General features: G+C 46.3%; 1 protein-coding gene across 3 annotated transcripts in view; it reads left to right on the plus strand.

The window, feature by feature from the left end:
- ARFIP2 (ARF interacting protein 2) overlaps positions 1–19349 on the plus strand; it is a 103032-nt gene that overhangs the window by 17830 nt on the left and 65853 nt on the right. For all 3 annotated transcript variants that reach the window (XM_069969293.1, XM_069969295.1, XM_069969294.1), the window contains exon 2: positions 17567–17672. In XM_069969293.1, coding sequence (XP_069825394.1) covers positions 17574–17672 — 99 coding nt within the window. In that variant the 5' untranslated portion in view covers positions 17567–17573. The remainder of the gene's footprint in view (positions 1–17566; positions 17673–19349) is intronic.

A 19349-nucleotide genomic window follows, 5' to 3' on the forward strand; every position in this document is an offset into this window, starting at 1 on the left:
ACACAGCCGGCTGCAGCCATAGCATATACACACACAGCCTGCTGCAGCCATAGCACACCACACACACACACACAGCCTGCTGCAGCCATAGCACACACACACACACAGCCTGCTGCAGCCATAGCACACACACACACACAGCCTGCTGCAGCCATAGCGCACACACACACAGCCTGCTGCAGCCATAGCACACACACACACAGCCTGCTGCAGCCATAGCACACACACACAGCCTGCTGCAGCCATAGCACACACACACAGCCTGCTGCAGCCATAGCACGCACACACAGCCTGCTGCAGCCATAGCACACACACACACACAGCCTGCTGCAGCCATAGCACACACACACAGCCTGCTGCAGCCATAGCACACACACACAGCCTGCTGCAGCCATAGCACGCACACACAGCCTGCTGCAGCCATAGCACACACACACACACACACAGCCTGCTGCAGCCATAGCACACACACACACAGCTTGCTGCAGCCATAGCACACACACACACACACACACACACACAGCCTGCTGCAGCCATAGCGCACACACACACAGCCTGCTGCAGCCATAGCACACACCACACATACACAGCCTGCTGCAGCCATAGCACACGCACACACAGCCTGCTGCAGCCATAGCACGCACACACGGCCTGCTGCCGCCATAGCACACACACACAGCCTGCTGCAGCCATAGCACACACCACACACCCACACACACACAGCCTGCTGCAGCCATGGCACACACCACACATACACAGCCTGCTGCAGCCATAGCATACACACATGGCCTGCTGCAGCCATAGCACACACCCCACACACACACACACACACACACACACAGCCTGCTGCAGCCATAGCATATGCACACACACCTCACACACACACACACACACACACACACAGCCTGCTGGAGCCATAGCACACCACACACACACACACACACACAGCCTGCTGCCTGCTGCAGCCATAGCACACACACACACAGCCTGCTGCAGCCATAGCACACACCACACACACACAGCCTGCTGCAGCCATAGCACACACACACACACACAGCCTGCTGCAGCCATAGCACACACACACACACACACAGCCTGCTGCAGCCATAGCACACACACACAGCCTGCTGCAGCCATAGCACACACACACACAGCCTGCTGCAGCCATAGCACGCACACACAGCCTGCTTCAGCCATAGCATACACACACAGCCTGTTGCAGCCATAGCACACACACACACACACAGCCTGCTGCAGCCATAGCGCACACACACACAGCCTGCTGCAGCCATAGCACACACCACACATACACAGCCTGCTGCAGCCATAGCACACGCACACACAGCCTGCTGCAGCCATAGCACGCACACACGGCCTGCTGCAGCCATAGCACACACACACAGCCTGCTGCAGCCATAGCACACACCACACACCCACACACACACAGCCTGCTGCAGCCATGGCACACACCACACATACACAGCCTGCTGCAGCCATAGCATACACACATACACAGCCTGCTGCAGCCATAGCACACACCCCACACACACACACACACACACACACACACACACACAGCCTGCTGCAGCCATAGCATATGCACACACACCTCACACACACACACACACACACAGCCTGCTGGAGCCATAGCACACCACACACACACACACAGCCTGCTGCCTGCTGCAGCCATAGCACACACACACACACACACACAGCCTGCTGCAGCCATAGCACACACCACACACACACAGCCTGCTGCAGCCATAGCACACACACACACACACACACACACACACAGCCTGCTGCAGCCATAGCACACACACACACACACACAGCCTGCTGCAGCCATAGCACACACACACAGCCTGCTGCAGCCATAGCACACACACACACAGCCTGCTGCAGCCATAGCACGCACACACAGCCTGCTTCAGCCATAGCATACACACACAGCCTGTTGCAGCCATAGCACACACACACACACACAGCCTGCTGCAGCCATAGCACACACACACACACAGCCTGCTGCAGCCATAGCACACACCACACATACACAGCCTGCTGCAGCCATAGCACACGCACACACAGCCTGCTGCAGCCATAGCACACACACACAGCCTGCTGCAGCCATAGCACACACCACACACCCACACACACACAGCCTGCTGCAGCCATGGCACACACACACGGCCTGCTGCAGCCATAGCACACACCCCACACACACACACACACAGCCTGCTGCAGCCATAGCACACCACACACACACACACAAACACACACACACACACAGCCTGCTGCAGCCATAGCGCGCACACACACACACACACACACAGCCTGCTGCAGCCATAGCACACACCACACACACACACACACACACACACACAGCCTGCTGCAGCCATAGCATATGCACACACACCTCACACACACACACACACACACACAGCCTGCTGGAGCCATAGCACACCACACACACACACACAGCCGGCTGCAGCCATAGCATATACACACACAGCCTGCTGCAGCCATAGCACACCACACACACACACACACAGCCTGCTGCAGCCATAGCACACCACACACACACACACACACGGCTGCTGCCATAGCATATACACACACAGCCTGCTGCAGCCATAGCACACACCACACACACACACACACACACAGCCTGCTGCAGCCATAGCATATGCACACACCACACACACAGCCTGCTGCAGCCATAGCACACCACACACACACACACAGCCGGCTGCAGCCATAGCATATACACACACAGCCGGCTGCAGCCATAGCACACCACACACACACACACACACACACCACACACACACACACACACAGCCGTCTGCAGCCATAGAACACTGAAAAAGAAACACAATCTTCTCCCAGAGAGAAAACACCACACTAAGGACAGAGGTTACTGCTACACTACTTATGTCTTCTCCTCCTCTAGATTACACAGGATATCTCCATATTACACTGCTGCTCATATACAGTCATCCAGCATCCAGGAAGAGACCAGCACAGATCCCCCCCACACACACACAATGGACTCTTCCAGCTCAGAAACAAACTGCCAAATAGTGACCGACAACTTTTCCCCGACCACCCTTATGTAATAGGGCCAGTGTCCTATTACTGATATATTCCCCGACCACCCTTATGTAATAGGGCCAGTGTCCTATTACTGATATATTCCCCGACCACCCTTATGTAATAGGGCCAGTGTCCTATTACTGATATATTCCCCGACCACCCTTATGTAATAGGGCCAGTGTCCTATTACTGATATATCCCCCGACCACCCTTATGTAATAGGGCCAGTGTCCTATTACTGATATATCCTCCGACCACCCTTATGTAATAGGGCCAGTGTCCTATTACTGATATATTCCCCGACCACCCTTATGTAATAGGGCCAGTGTCCTATTACTGATATATTCCCCGACCACCCTTATGTAATAGGGCCAGTGTCCTATTACTGATATATTCCCCGACCACCCTTATGTAATAGGGCCAGTGTCCTATTACTGATATATCCCCCGACCACCCTTATGTAATAGGGCCAGTGTCCTATTACTGATATATCCTCCGACCACCCTTATGTAATAGGGCCAGTGTCCTATTACTGATATATTCCCCGACCACCCTTATGTAATAGGGCCAGTGTCCTATTACTGATATATTCCCCGACCACCCTTATGTAATAGGGCCAGTGTCCTATTACTGATATATTCCCCGACCACCCTTATGTAATAGGGCCAGTGTCCTATTACTGATATATTCCCCGACCACCCTTATGTAATAGGGCCAGTGTCCTATTACTGATATATCCCCCGACCACCCTTATGTAATAGGGCCAGTGTCCTATTACTGATATATCCTCCGACCACCCTTATGTAATAGGGCCAGTGTCCTATTACTGATATATTCCCCGACCACCCTTATGTAATAGGGCCAGTGTCCTATTACTGATATATTCCCCGACCACCCTTATGTAATAGGGCCAGTGTCCTATTACTGATATATCCCCCGACCACCCTTATGTAATAGGGCCAGTGTCCTATTACTGATATATCCCCCGACCACCCTTATGTAATAGGGCCAGTGTCCTATTACTGATATATCCCCCGACCACCCTTATGTAATAGGGCCAGTGTCCTATTACTGATATATCCCCCGACCACCCTTATGTAATAGGCCCAGTGTCCTATTACTGATATATCCCCCGACCACCCTTATGTAATAGGGCCAGTGTCCTATTACTGATATATTCCCCGACCACCCTTATGTAATAGGGCCAGTGTCCTATTACTGATATATTCCCCGACCAGCCTTATGTAATAGGGCCAGTGTCCTATTACTGATATATTCCCCGACCACCCTTATGTAATAGGGCCAGTGTCCTATTACTGATATATCCCCCGACCACCCTTATGTAATAGGGCCAGTGTCATATTACTGATATATCCCCCGACCACCCTTATGTAGTAGGCCCAGTGTCCTATTACTGATATATCCCCTGACCACCCTTATGTAATAGGGCCAGTGTCCTATTACTGATATATCCCCCGACCACCCTTATGTAATAGGGCCAGTGTCCTATTACTGATATATTCCCCGACCACCCTTATGTAATAGGGCCAGTGTCCTATTACTGATATATTCCCCGACCACCCTTATGTAATAGGGTCAGTGTCCTATTACTGATATATTCCCCGACCACCCTTATGTAATAGGGCCAGTGTCCTATTACTGATATATTCCCCGACCACCCTTATGTAATAGGGCCAGTGTCCTATTACTGATATATTCCCCGACCACCCTTATGTAATAGGGCCAGTGTCCTATTACTGATATATCCCCCGACCACCCTTATGTAATAGGGCCAGTGTACTATTACTGATATATCCCCCGACCACCCTTATGTAATAGGGCCAGTGTCCTATTACTGATATATTCCCCGACCACCCTTATGTAATAGGGCCAGTGTCCTGTTACTGATATATCTCCCGACCACCCTTATGTAATAGGGCCAGTGTCCTATTACTGATATATATTCCCCGACCACCCTTATGTAATAGGGCCAGTGTACTATTACTGATATATTCCCCGACCACCCTTATGTAATAGGGCCAGTGTCCTATTACTGATATATTCCCCGACCACCCTTATGTAATAGGGCCAGTGCTGTATTACTGATCTATTCCCCGACCACCCTTATGTAATAGGGCCAGTGTCCTATTACTGATATATCCCCCGACCACCCTTATGTAATAGGGCCAGTGTCCTATTACTGATATATCCCCCGACCACCCTTATGTAGTAGGCCCAGTGTCCTATTACTGATATATCCCCCGACCACCCTTATGTAATAGGGCCAGTGTCCTATTACTGATATATCCCCCGACCACCCTTATGTAATAGGGCCAGTGTCCTATTACTGATATATTCCCCGACCACCCTTATGTAATAGGGCCAGTGTCCTATTACTGATATATCCCCCGACCACCCTTATGTAATAGGGCCAGTGTCCTATTACTGATATATTCCCCGACCACCCTTATGTAATAGGGCCAGTGTCCTATTACTGATATATTCCCCGACCACCCTTATGTAATAGGGCCAGTGTCCTATTACTGATATATTCCCCGACCACCCTTATGTAATAGGGACAGTGTCCTATTACTGATATATTCCCCGACCACCCTTATGTAATAGGGACAGTGTCCTATTACTGATATATTCCCCGACCACCCTTATATAATAGTGCCAGTGTCCTATTACTGATATATTCCCCGACCACCCTTATGTAATAGGGCCAGTGTACTATTACTGATATATTCCCCGACCACCCTTATGTAATAGGGCCAGTGTCCTATTACTGATATATTCCCCGACCACCCTTATGTAATAGGGCCAGTGTCCTATTACTGATATATCTCCCGACCACCCTTATGTAATAGGGCCAGTGTCCTATTACTGATATATATTCCCCGACCACCCTTATGTAATAGGGCCAGTGTACTATTACTGATATATTCCCCGACCACCCTTATGTAATAGGGCCAGTGTCCTATTACTGATATATCCCCCGACCACCCTTATGTAATAGGGCCAGTGCTGTATTACTGATCTATTCCCCGACAACCCTTATGTAATAGGGCCAGTGTCCTATTACTGATATATTCCCCGACCACCCTTATGTAATAGGGCCAGTGTCCTATTACTGATATATTCCCCGACCACCCTTATGTAATAGGGCCAGTGTCCTATTACTGATATATTCCCCGACCACCCTTATGTAATAGGGCCAGTGTCCTATTACTGATATATTCCCGACCACCCTTATGTAATAGGGCCAGTGTCCTATTACTGATATATTCCCCGACCCCCCTTATGTAATAGGGTCAGTCTCCTATTACTGATATATCCCCCGACCACCCTTATGTAATAGGGCCAGTGTCCTATTACTGATATATTCCCCGACCACCCTTATGTAATAGGGCCAGTGTCCTATTACTGATATATTCCCGACCACCCTTATGTAATAGGGCCAGTGTCCTATTAGAATGTTGCTAATAATATATATTCATGAGCAAATTTTATAAAATTCGTATCAAAACTCAATTCTAAATTTTTTAAAGATTTTTTAAAGCTGGAGTCGGTGCATTTTTTTCAGGCTCCGACTCCAGCCAAAACTAGCTCCGACTCCGACTCCACAGCCCTGATTGTGTGTGTGTATGGTGGTATTGTGTGTGTGTGTGTGTGTATATATATGGTGGTATTGTGTGTGTGTGTGTGTGTGTGTATGGTGGTATCGTGTGTGTGTGTGTGTGTGTGTGTGTATATATATGGTGGTATTGTGTGTGTGTGTGTGTATGGTGGTATCGTGTGTGTGTATGGTAGTAATGTGTGTATGGTGGTATTGTGTGTGTGTGTATGATCGTATTGTGTGTGTGTGTGTGTGTGTGTGTGTATGGTGGTATCGTGTGTGTGTGTGTATGGTAGTAATGTGTGTATGGTGGTATTGTGTGTGTGTGTATGATCGTATTGTGTGTGTGTGTATGGTGGTATCGTGTGTGTGTGTGTGTGGTGGTATTGTGTGTGTGTGGTGGTATTGTGTGTGTGTGTATGGTAGTATCGTGTGTATGGTACTATCTGTGTGTGTGTGTGTGTGTGTGTGTATGATCGTATTGTGTGTGTGTGTGTGTGTGTATGGTGGTATCGTGTGTGTGTGGTGGTATTGTGTGTGTGTGTGTGTATGGTAGTATCGTGTGTGTGTATGGTAGTATTGTGTGTGTGTGTGTGTGTATGGTAGTATCGTGTGTGTGTATGGTAGTATCGTGAACGTGTGTATGGTGGTATTGTGTGTTTGTGTGTATGGTAGTATCATGTGTGTGTGTGTGTGTGTGTGTGTATGGTAGTATCGTGTGTGTGTATGATGGTATCGTGTGTGTATGATAGTATCGTGTGTGTGGTGGTATTGTGTGTGTGTCTATGGTGGTATCGTCTGTGTGTGTATGGTGGTATCGTCTGTGTGTGTATGGTGGTATCGTGTGTGTATGGTGGTATCATGTGTGTGTACGGTGGTATCGTGTGTGTGTGTGTGTATGGTAGTATCGTGTGTGTGTGGTGGTATCGTGTGTGTGTATGGTGGTATTGTGTGTGTATGGTGGTATTGTGTGTGTATGGTGGTATCGTGTGTGTACGGTGGTATTGTGTGTGTGTGGTGGTATTGTGTGTGTGTGTGTATAGTGGTATCGTGTGTGTGTATGGTAGTATCGTGTGTGTGTTTATGATGGTATTGTGTGTGTGTGTGTGTATGGTGGTATCGTGTGTGTGGTGGTATTGTGTGTGTGTATGGTGGTATTGTGTGTGTGTGTGTGTGTGTGTGTATGGTGGTATTGTGTGTGTATGTATGGTGGTATCGTGTGTGTGTGTATGGTGGTATCGTGTGTGTGTATGGTGGTATTGTGTGTGTGTGTGTGTGTGTGTATGGTGGTATCGTGTGTGTATGGTGGTATCATGTGTGTGTACGGTGGTATTGTGTATGTGTGTATGGTAGTATCGTGTGTGTGTATGGTAGTATCGTGAACGTGTGTATGGTGGTATTGTGTGTTTGTGTGTATGGTAGTATCATGTGTGTGTGTGTGTGTGTGTGTGTATGGTAGTATCGTGTGTGTGTATGATGGTATCGTGTGTGTATGATAGTATCGTGTGTGTGGTGGTATTGTGTGTGTGTCTATGGTGGTATCGTCTGTGTGTGTATGGTGGTATCGTCTGTGTGTGTATGGTGGTATCGTGTGTGTGTATGGTGGTATTGTGTGTGTGTGTGTATGGTGGTATCGTGTGTGTATGGTGGTATCATGTGTGTGTACGGTGGTATTGTGTATGTGTGTATGGTAGTATCGTGTGTGTGTATGGTAGTATCGTGAACGTGTGTATGGTGGTATTGTGTGTTTGTGTGTATGGTAGTATCATGTGTGTGTGTGTGTGTGTGTGTGTGTGTATGGTAGTATCGTGTGTGTGTATGATGGTATCGTGTGTGTATGATAGTATCGTGTGTGTGGTGGTATTGTGTGTGTGTCTATGGTGGTATCGTGTGTGTACGGTGGTATCGTGTGTGTACGGTGGTATCGTGTGTGTGTGGTGGTATTGTGTGTGTGTGTATAGTGGTATCGTGTGTGTGTATGGTAGTATCGTGTGTGTGTTTATGATGGTATTGTGTGTGTGTGTGTGTGTATGGTGGTATCGTGTGTGTGGTGGTATTGTGTGTGTGTATGGTGGTATTGTGTGTGTGTGTGTGTGTATGGTGGTATTGTGTGTGTATGTATGGTGGTATCGTGTGTGTGTGTATGGTGGTATCGTGTGTGTGTATGGTGGTATTGTGTGTGTGTGTGTGTGTATGGTGGTATCGTGTGTGTATGGTGGTATCATGTGTGTGTACGGTGGTATTGTGTATGTGTGTATGGTAGTATCGTGTGTGTGTATGGTGGTATCGTGTGTGTGTATGGTGGTATTGTGTGTGTATGGTGGTATTGTGTGTGTATGGTGGTATTGTGTGTGTAGTGTGTATGGTGGTATTGTGTGTGTATGGTGGTATTGTGTGTGTGTATGGTGGTATCGTGTGTGTATGGTGGTATCGTGTGTGTACGGTGGTATCGTGTGTGTATGGTGGTATCTGTGTGTACGGTGGTATTGTGTGTGTGTGTGTGTGTGTATATGGTGGTATTGTGTGTGTGTGTGTGTGTACGGTGGTATCGTGTGTGTGTGCGTATGGTAGTATCGTGTGTGCGTATGGTAGTATCGTGTGTGTGTATGGTAGTATTGTGTGTTTGTGGTAGTATCGTGTGTGTGTATGGTAGTATTGTGTGTGTGTGTGTATGGTAGTATCGTGTGTGTGTGTGTACGGTGGTATCGTGTGTGTGTGGTAGTATTGTGTGTGTGTGTGTGTACGGTGGTATTGTGTGTGTGTGTGTATGGTAGTATTGTGTGTGTGTGTGTGTGTGTATGGTAGTATTGTGTGTGTGTGTATGGAAGTATTGTGTGTGTGTATGGTAGTATTGTGTGTGTATGCTGGTATCGTGTGTGTGTGTGTATGGTAGTATCGTGTGTGTGTGTGTATAGTGGTATTGTGTGTGTATGGTGGTATCTGTGTGTACGGTGGTATCGTGTGTGTGTGTATATGGTGGTATTGTGTGTGTGTGTACGGTGGTATCGTGTGTGTGTGCGTATGGTAGTATCGTGTGTGTGTATGGTAGTATTGTGTGTGTGTGTGTGTGGTAGTATCGTGTGTGTGTATGGTAGTATTGTGTGTGTGTATGGTAGTATCGTGATTGTGTGTGTGTGTGTGTACGGTGGTATTGTGTGTGTGTGTGTGTATGGTAGTATTGTGTGTGTGTGTGTATGGTAGTATTGTGTGTGTGTGTGTGTATGGTAGTATTGTGTGTGTGTGTGTGTGTATGGTAGTATTGTGTGTGTGTGTGTGTGTGTGTGTGTATGGTAGTATTGTGTGTGTGTGTATGGTAGTATTGTGTGTGTGTGTGTGTATGGTAGTATTGTGTGTGTGTGTATGCTGGTATCGTGTGTGTGTGGTGGTATCGTGTGTGTATGGTGGTATCGTGTGTGTATGGTGGTATCGTGTGTGTACGGTGGTATCGTGTGTGTGTGGTGGTATTGTGTGTGTGTGTGTGTGTGTGTATAGTGGTATCGTGTGTGTGTATGGTAGTATCGTGTGTGTGTTTATGATGGTATTGTGTGTGTGTGTGTGTGTGTATGGTGGTATCGTGTGTGTGGTGGTATTGTGTGTGTGTGTGTGTGTGTGTATGGTGGTATCGTGTGTGTATGGTGGTATCTGTGTGTACGGTGGTATTGTGTGTGTGTGTGTGTGTGTGTATATGGTGGTATTGTGTGTGTGTGTGTGTGTGTGTGTGTGTACGGTGGTATCGTGTGTGTAGTGTGTATGGTGGTATTGTGTGTGTATGGTGGTATTGTGTGTGTATGGTGGTATTGTGTGTGTAGTGTGTATGGTGGTATTGTGTGTGTATGGTGGTATTGTGTGTTTATGGTGGTATCGTGTGTGTATGGTGGTATCTGTGTGTACGGTGGTATTGTGTGTGTGTGTGTATATGGTGGTATTGTGTGTGTGTGTGTGTGTGTACGGTGGTATCGTGTGTGTGTGCGTATGGTAGTATCGTGTGTGTGTATGGTAGTATTGTGTGTTTGTGGTAGTATCGTGTGTGTGTATGGTAGTATTGTGTGTGTGTGTATGGTAGTATCGTGTGTGTGTGTGTACGGTGGTATCGTGTGTGTGTGTGTACGGTGGTATCGTGTGTGTGTGTGTACGGTGGTATCGTGTGTGTGTGGTAGTATTGTGTGTGTGTGTGTGTACGGTGGTATTGTGTGTGTGTGTGTGTATGGTAGTATTGTGTGTGTGTGTGTGTGTGTGTGTATGGTAGTATTGTGTGTGTGTGTATGGTAGTATTGTGTGTGTGTGTATGGTAGTATTGTGTGTGTATGCTGGTATCGTGTGTGTGTGTGTATGGTAGTATCGTGTGTGTGTGTATAGTGGTATTGTGTGTGTATGGTGGTATCTGTGTGTACGGTGGTATCGTGTGTGTATATGGTGGTATTGTGTGTGTGTGTGTACGGTGGTATCGTGTGTGTGTGTGCGTATGGTAGTATCGTGTGTGTGTATGGTAGTATTGTGTGTGTGTGTGGTAGTATCGTGTGTGTGTGTGTATGGTAGTATTGTGTGTGTGTATGGTAGTATCGTGTGTGTGTGTGTGTGTGTGTATGGTGGTATCGTGTGTGTGGTAGTATTGTGTGTGTGTGTGTACGGTGGTATTGTGTGTGTGTGTGTGTGTGGTAGTATTGTGTGTGTGTGTGTGTGTGTATGGTAGTATTGTGTGTGTGTGTGTGTATGGTAGTATTGTGTGTGTGTGTGTATGGTAGTATTGTGTGTGTGTGTGTGTATGGTAGTATTGTGTGTGTGTGTGTGTATGGTAGTATTGTGTGTGTGTGTGTATGGTAGTATAGTGTGTGTGTGTGTGTGTATGGTAGTATTGTGTGTGTGTGTATGCTGGTATCGTGTGTGTGTGTATGGTGGTATCGTGTGTGTATGGTAGTATTGTGTGTGTGTGTATGCTGGTATCGTGTGTGTGTGTGTGTGTGTATGGTGGTATCGTGTGTGTGGACAGGTGGGGGCTCCTGGTGCTTGGTCTGGTTATTGATTAGAGTGTTTACAGCCGGCTACATTCCTACACAGTCACCTGTATCCGCTCTCCTCCTCCTCTGTGTACTGTATAACCGGCTCGGCCACTTCTTACATCCTGGAAAGTTATTATCCACAGATTCCTTCCTCCTCTAGCAGACCTTTCATTCACCTCCTAATACACAGATATCTTCCCTAATACACAGATATCTTCCCTAATACACTGATATCTTCCCTAATACACTGATATCTTCCCTAATACACTGATATCTTCCCTAATACACAGATATCTTCCCTAATACACAGATATCTTCCCTAATACACAGATATCTTCCCTAATACACTGATATCTTCCCTAATACACTGATATCTTCCCTAATACACAGATATCTTCCCTAATACACAGATATCTTCCCTAATACACTGATATCTTCCCTAATACACAGATATCTTCCCTAATACACTGATATCTTCCCTAATACACAGATATCTTCCCTAATACACAGATATCTTCCCTAATACACTGATATCTTCCCTAATACACAGATATCTTCCCTAATACACAGATATCTTCCCTAATACACTGATATCTTCCCTAATACACAGATATCTTCCCTAATACACAGATATCTTCCCTAATACACAGATATCTTCCCTAATACACAGATATCTTCCCTAATACACAGATATCTTCCCTAATACACTGATATCTTCCCTAATACACTGATATCTTCCCTAATACACTGGTATCTTCCCTAATACACTGATATCTTCCCTAATACACTGGTATCTTCCCTAATACACTGATATCTTCCCTAATACACAGATATCTTCCCTAATACACTGATATCTTCCCTAATACACAGATATCTTCCCTAATACACTGATATCTTCCCTAATACACAGATATCTTCCCTAATACACTGATATCTTCCCTAATACACTGATATCTTCCCTAATACACTGATATCTTCCCTAATACACTGATATCTTCCCTAATACACTGATATCTTCCCTAATACACTGATATCTTCCCTAATACACTGATATCTTCCCTAATACACTGATATCTTCCCTAATACACTGATATCTTCCCTAATACACTGATATCTTCCCTAATACACTGATATCTTCCCTAATACACTGATATCTTCCCTAATACACTGATATCTTCCCTAATACACAGATATCTTCCCTAATACACTGATATCTTCCCTAATACACTGATATCTTCCCTAATACACTGATATCTTCCCTAATACACAGATATCTTCCCTAATACACTGATATCTTCCCTAATACACTGATATCTTCCCTAATACACTGATATCTTCCCTAATACACAGATATCTTCCCTAATACACAGATATCTTCCCTAATACACTGATATCTTCCCTAATACACTGATATCTTCCCTAATACACTGATATCTTCCCTAATACACAGATATCTTCCCTAATACACAGATATCTTCCCTAATACACAGATATCTTCCCTAATACACAGATATCTTCCCTAATACACAGATATCTTCCCTAATACACAGATATCTTCCCTAATACACTGATATCTTCCCTAATACACTGGTATCTTCCCTAATACACTGATATCTTCCCTAATACACTGGTATCTTCCCTAATACACTGGTATCTTCCCTAATACACAGATATCTTCCCTAATACACTGATATCTTCCCTAATACACAGATATCTTCCCTAATACACTGATATCTTCCCTAATACACAGATATCTTCCCTAATACACTGATATCTTCCCTAATACACTGATATCTTCCCTAATACACTGATATCTTCCCTAATACACTGATATCTTCCCTAATACACTGATATCTTCCCTAATACACTGATATCTTCCCTAATACACAGATATCTTCCCTAATACACTGATATCTTCCCTAATACACTGATATCTTCCCTAATACACTGATATCTTCCCTAATACACTGATATCTTCCCTAATACACTGATATCTTCCCTAATACACAGATATCTTCCCTAATACACTGATATCTTCCCTAATACACTGATATCTTCCCTAATACACTGATATCTTCCCTAATACACAGATATCTTCCCTAATACACTGATATCTTCCCTAATACACTGATATCTTCCCTAATACACTGATATCTTCCCTAATACACAGATATCTTCCCTAATACACAGATATCTTCCCTAATACACTGATATCTTCCCTAATACACTGATATCTTCCCTAATACACTGATATCTTCCCTAATACACAGATATCTTCCCTAATACACAGATATCTTCCCTAATACACTGATATCTTCCCTAATACACTGATATCTTCCCTAATACACTGATATCTTCCCTAATACACTGATATCTTCCCTAATACACTGATATCTTCCCTAATACACAGATATCTTCCCTAATACACTGATATCTTCCCTAATACACACACCTTTACAATACTCCCCCTGATATACATTATACACAGGCTGTACTCCCCCATATACATTATACACAGGCTGTACTCCTCCATATACATTATACACAGGCTGTACTCCTCCTGATATACATTATACACAGGCTGTACTCCTCCATATACATTATACACAGGCTGTACTCCCCCATATACATTATACACAGGCTGTACTCCTCCATATACATTATACACAGGCTGTACTCCTCCATATACATTATACACAGGCTGTACTCCTCCATATACATTATACACAGGCTGTACTCCCCCATATACATTACACACAGGCTGTACTCCTCCATATACATTACACACAGGCTGTACTCCCCCATATACATTACACACAGGCTGTACTCCCCCATATACATTATACACAGGCTGTACTCCCCCATATACATTATACACAGGCTGTACTCCCCCATATACATTATACACAGGCTGTACTCCCCCATATACATTATACACAGGCTGTACTCCCCCATATACATTATACACAGGCTGTACTCCTCCATATACATTATACACAGGCTGTACTCCTCCATATACATTATACACAGGCTGTACTCCCTCTGATATACATTATACACAGGCTGTACTCCCTCTGATATACATTATACACAGGCTGTACTCCCTCTGATATACATTATACACAGGCTGTACTCCTCCATATACATTATACACAGGCTGTACTCCCCCATATACATTATACACAGGCTGTACTCCCCCATATACATTATACACAGGCTGTACTCCCTCTGATATACATTATACACAGGCTGTACTCCCTCTGATATACATTATACACAGGCTGTACTCCCTCTGATATACATTATACACAGGCTGTACTCCTCCATATACATTATACACAGGCTGTACTCCCTCTGATATACATTATACACAGGCTGTACTCCCTCTGATATACATTATACACAGGCTGTACTCCCTCTGATATACATTATACACAGGCTGTACTCCTCCATATACATTATACACAGGCTGTACTCCTCCATATACATTATACACAGGCTGTACTCCTCCATATACATTATACACAGGCTGTACTCCCCCATATACATTATACACAGGCTGTACTCCCCCATATACATTATACACAGGCTGTACTCCTCCATATACATTATACACAGGCTGTACTCCTCCATATACATTATACACAGGCTGTACTCCCCCATATACATTATACACAGGCTGTACTCCTCCATATACATTATACACAGGCTGTACTCCTCCTGATATACATTATACACAGGCTGTACTCCTCCATATACATTATACACAGGCTGTACTCCTCCATATACATTATACACAGGCTGTACTCCTCCATATACATTATACACAGGCTGTACTCCTCCATATACATTATACACAGGCTGTACTCCTCCATATACATTATACACAGGCTGTACTCCCCCATATACATTATACACAGGCTGTACTCCCCCATATACATTATACACAGGCTGTACTCCTCCATATACATTATACACAGGCTGTACTCCCCCATATACATTATACACAGGCTGTATAAAAGACTGGGGGAGGAACTGGTGTGGTAGCCTGTTACCATAATACTCTCCTGTATATACTCCTTGTATCCTCCTATATGTAGACATGTGATGTAATGAGCTCTATGAGGGGTGAGTGTCTGGCAGTGCTGCTCCTCACAGACGTCACAGGTGGGTCGGGGATACCTGAACTCTGCTTCTTCACCTCCATAGGTTAGAGGACATAGGTGGTCTATGAGAGGCATTACCCATGATCCCTCACTGTCTCCTGTCCTCTCTCATGGTGTATGATGGTGGATGGACATGGGAGGTCTATGAGAGGCCATTACCCATGATCCCTCACTGTCTCCTGTCCTCTCTCATGGTCTGTGCTGGTGGATGGACATGGGAGGTCTATGAGAGGCATTACCCATGATCCCTCACTGTCTCCTGTCCTCTCTCATGGTGTATGCTGGTGGATGGACATGGGAGGTCTATGAGAGCCATTACCCATGATCCCTCACTGTCTCCCGTCCTCTCTCTCATGGTCTGTGCTGGTGGATGGACATGGGAGGTCTATGAGAGCCATTACCCATGATCCCTCACTGTCTCCTGTCCTCTCTCATGGTGTATGCTGGTGGATGGACATGGGAGGTCTATGAGAGGCCATTACCCATGATCCCTCACTGTCTCCCGTCCTCTCTCTCATGGTCTGTGCTGGTGGATGGACATGGGAGGTCTATGAGAGCCATTACCCATGATCCCTCACTGTCTCCTGTCCTCTCTCATGGTGTATGCTGGTGGATGGACATGGGAGGTCTATGAGAGGCCATTACCCATGATCCCTCACTGTCTCCCGTCCTCTCTCTCATGGTCTGTGCTGGTGGATGGACATGGGAGGTCTATGAGAGGCATTACCCATGATCCCTCACTGTCTCCTGTCCTCTCTCATGGTCTGTGCTGGTGGATGGACGTGGGAGGTCTATGAGAGGCCATTACCCATGATCCCTCACTGTCTCCCGTCCTCTCTCTCATGGTCTGTGCTGGTGGATGGACATGGGAGGTCTATGAGAGGCATTACCCATGATCCCTCACTGTCTCCCGTCCTCTCTCATGGTGTATGCTGGTGGATGGACATGGGAGGTCTATGAGAGGCCATTACCCATGATCCCTCACTGTCTCCCGTCCTCTCTCTCATGGTGTATGCTGGTGGATGGACATGGGAGGTCTATGAGAGGCATTACCCATGATCCCTCACTGTCTCCCGTCCTCTCTCTCATGGTATATGCTGGTGGATGGACGTGGGAGGTCTATGAGAGGCATTACCCATGATCCCTCACTGTCTCCCGTCCTCTCATGGTATATGCTGGTGGATGGACATGGGAGGTCTATGAGAGGCATTACCCATGATCCCTCACTGTCTCCTGTCCTCTCTCTCATGGTGTATGATGGTGGATGGACGTGGGAGGTCTATGAGAGGCATTACCCATGATCCCTCACTGTCTCCCGTCCTCTCTCATGGTCTGTGCTGGTGGATGGACATGGGAGGTCTATGAGAGCCATTACCCATGATCCCTCACTGTCTCCCGTCCTCTCTCTCATGGTATATGCTGGTGGATGGACATGGGAGGTCTATGAGAGGCCATTACCCATGATCTCTTACTGTCTCCCGTCCTTTCTCATGGTGTATGATGGTGGATGGACATGGGAGGTCTATGAGAGGCCATTACCCATGATCTCTTACTGTCTCCCGTCCTTTCTCATGGTGTATGATGGTGGATGGACATGGGAGGTCTATGAGAGGCCATTACCCATGTCTCCATCTGTTTTATGTGTTCGTGGTCTCTGACGTTCTTCTGTTTGACTCTTATTTCAGGATCAAGATGTCTGAAGGAATAATGAGTAAAGCGGCCACCATGGAGATTCCCATCAGCAGTAATGGAGTGTCAGGGACCATCAATGAAGATGAGAGTCTAGAGCAGGTAATGATGGCAGCCTCTGTACTGACTACATATGGTGACTACAGTGTACTGATCTGTGACCCCGCAGATATAGTGACTATAGTGTACTGATCTGTGACCCCACAGATATGGTGACTACAGTGTAGGGATGTGTGTGTGACCCCGCAGATATGGTGACTACAGTGTAGTGATGTGTGTGACCCCGCAGATATAGTGACTATAGTGTACTGATCTGTGACCCCGCAGATATGGTAACTACAGTGTAGGGATGTGTGTGTGACCCCGCAGATATGGTGACTACAGTGTAGTGATGTGTGTGTGACCCCGCAGATATGGTGACTACAGTGTAGGGATGTGTGTGACCCCCAGATATGGTAACTACAGTGTAGTGATGTGTGTGTGACCCCACAGATATGGTGACTACAGTGTAGGGATGTGTGTGTGACCCCGCAGATATAGTGACTACAGTGTAGGGATGTGTGTGTGACCCCGCAGATATAGTGACTACAGTGTAGTGATGTGTGTGTGACCCCGCAGATATAGTGACTACTGTGTAGTGATGTGTGTGTGTGACCCCACAGATATGGTGACTACAGTGTAGTGATGTGTGTGACCCCACAGATATGGTGACTACAGTGTAGTGATGTGTGTGTGACCCCGCAGATATGGTGACTACAGTGTAGGGATGTGTGTGTGACCCCACAGATATGGTGACTACGGTGTAGTGATGTGTGTGACCCCACAGATATGGTGACTACAGTGTAGTGATGTGTGTGTGACCCCACAGATATGGTGACTACAGTGTAGGGATGTGTGTGTGACCCCACAGATATGGTGACTACAGTGTAGGGATGTGTGTGACCCCTCAGATATGGTGACTACAGTGTAGTGATGTGTGACCCCGCAGATATGGTCACTACGGTGTAGTGATGTGTGTGACCCCACAGATATGGTGACTACAGTGTAGGGATGTGTGTGACCCCTCAGATATGGTGACTACAGTGTAGTGATGTGTGACCCCGCAGATATGGTGACTACAGTGTAGTGATGTGTGTGACCCCACAGATATGGTGACTACAGTGTAGGGATGTGTGTGTGACCCCGCAGATATGGTGACTACAGTGTAGTGATCTGTGTGACCCCACAGATATGGTGACTACAGTGTAGTGATGTGTGACCCCGCAGAAATGGTGACTACAGTGTAGGGATGTGTGTGTGACCCCGCAGATATGGTGACTACAGTGTAGGGATGTGTGTGTGACCCCGCAGATATGGTGACTACAGTGTAGGGATGTGTGTGACCCCACAGATATGGTGACTACAGTGTAGGGATGTGTGTGACCCCACAGATATGGTGACTACAGTGTAGTGATGTGTGTGTGACCCCACAGATATGGTGACTATAGTGTAGGGATGTGTGACCCCGCAGATATGGTGACTACAGTGTAGGGATGTGTGTGACCCCACAGATATGGTGACTATAGTGTAGGGATGTGTGTGTGACCCCGCAGATATGGTGACTACAGTGTAGGGATGTGTGTGTGACCCCGCAGATATGGTGACTACAGTGTAGGGATGTGTGTGTGACCCCGCAGATATGGTGACTACAGTGTAGTGATGTGTGTGTGACCCCACAGATATGGTGACTACAGTGTAGTGATGTGTGTGTGACCCCGCAGATATAGTGACTACGGTGTA

The sequence above is a fragment of the Dendropsophus ebraccatus genome, chromosome 5 (genome assembly GCF_027789765.1).
Source record: "Dendropsophus ebraccatus isolate aDenEbr1 chromosome 5, aDenEbr1.pat, whole genome shotgun sequence".
NCBI classification, from domain to species: Eukaryota; Metazoa; Chordata; class Amphibia; order Anura; family Hylidae; genus Dendropsophus; species Dendropsophus ebraccatus.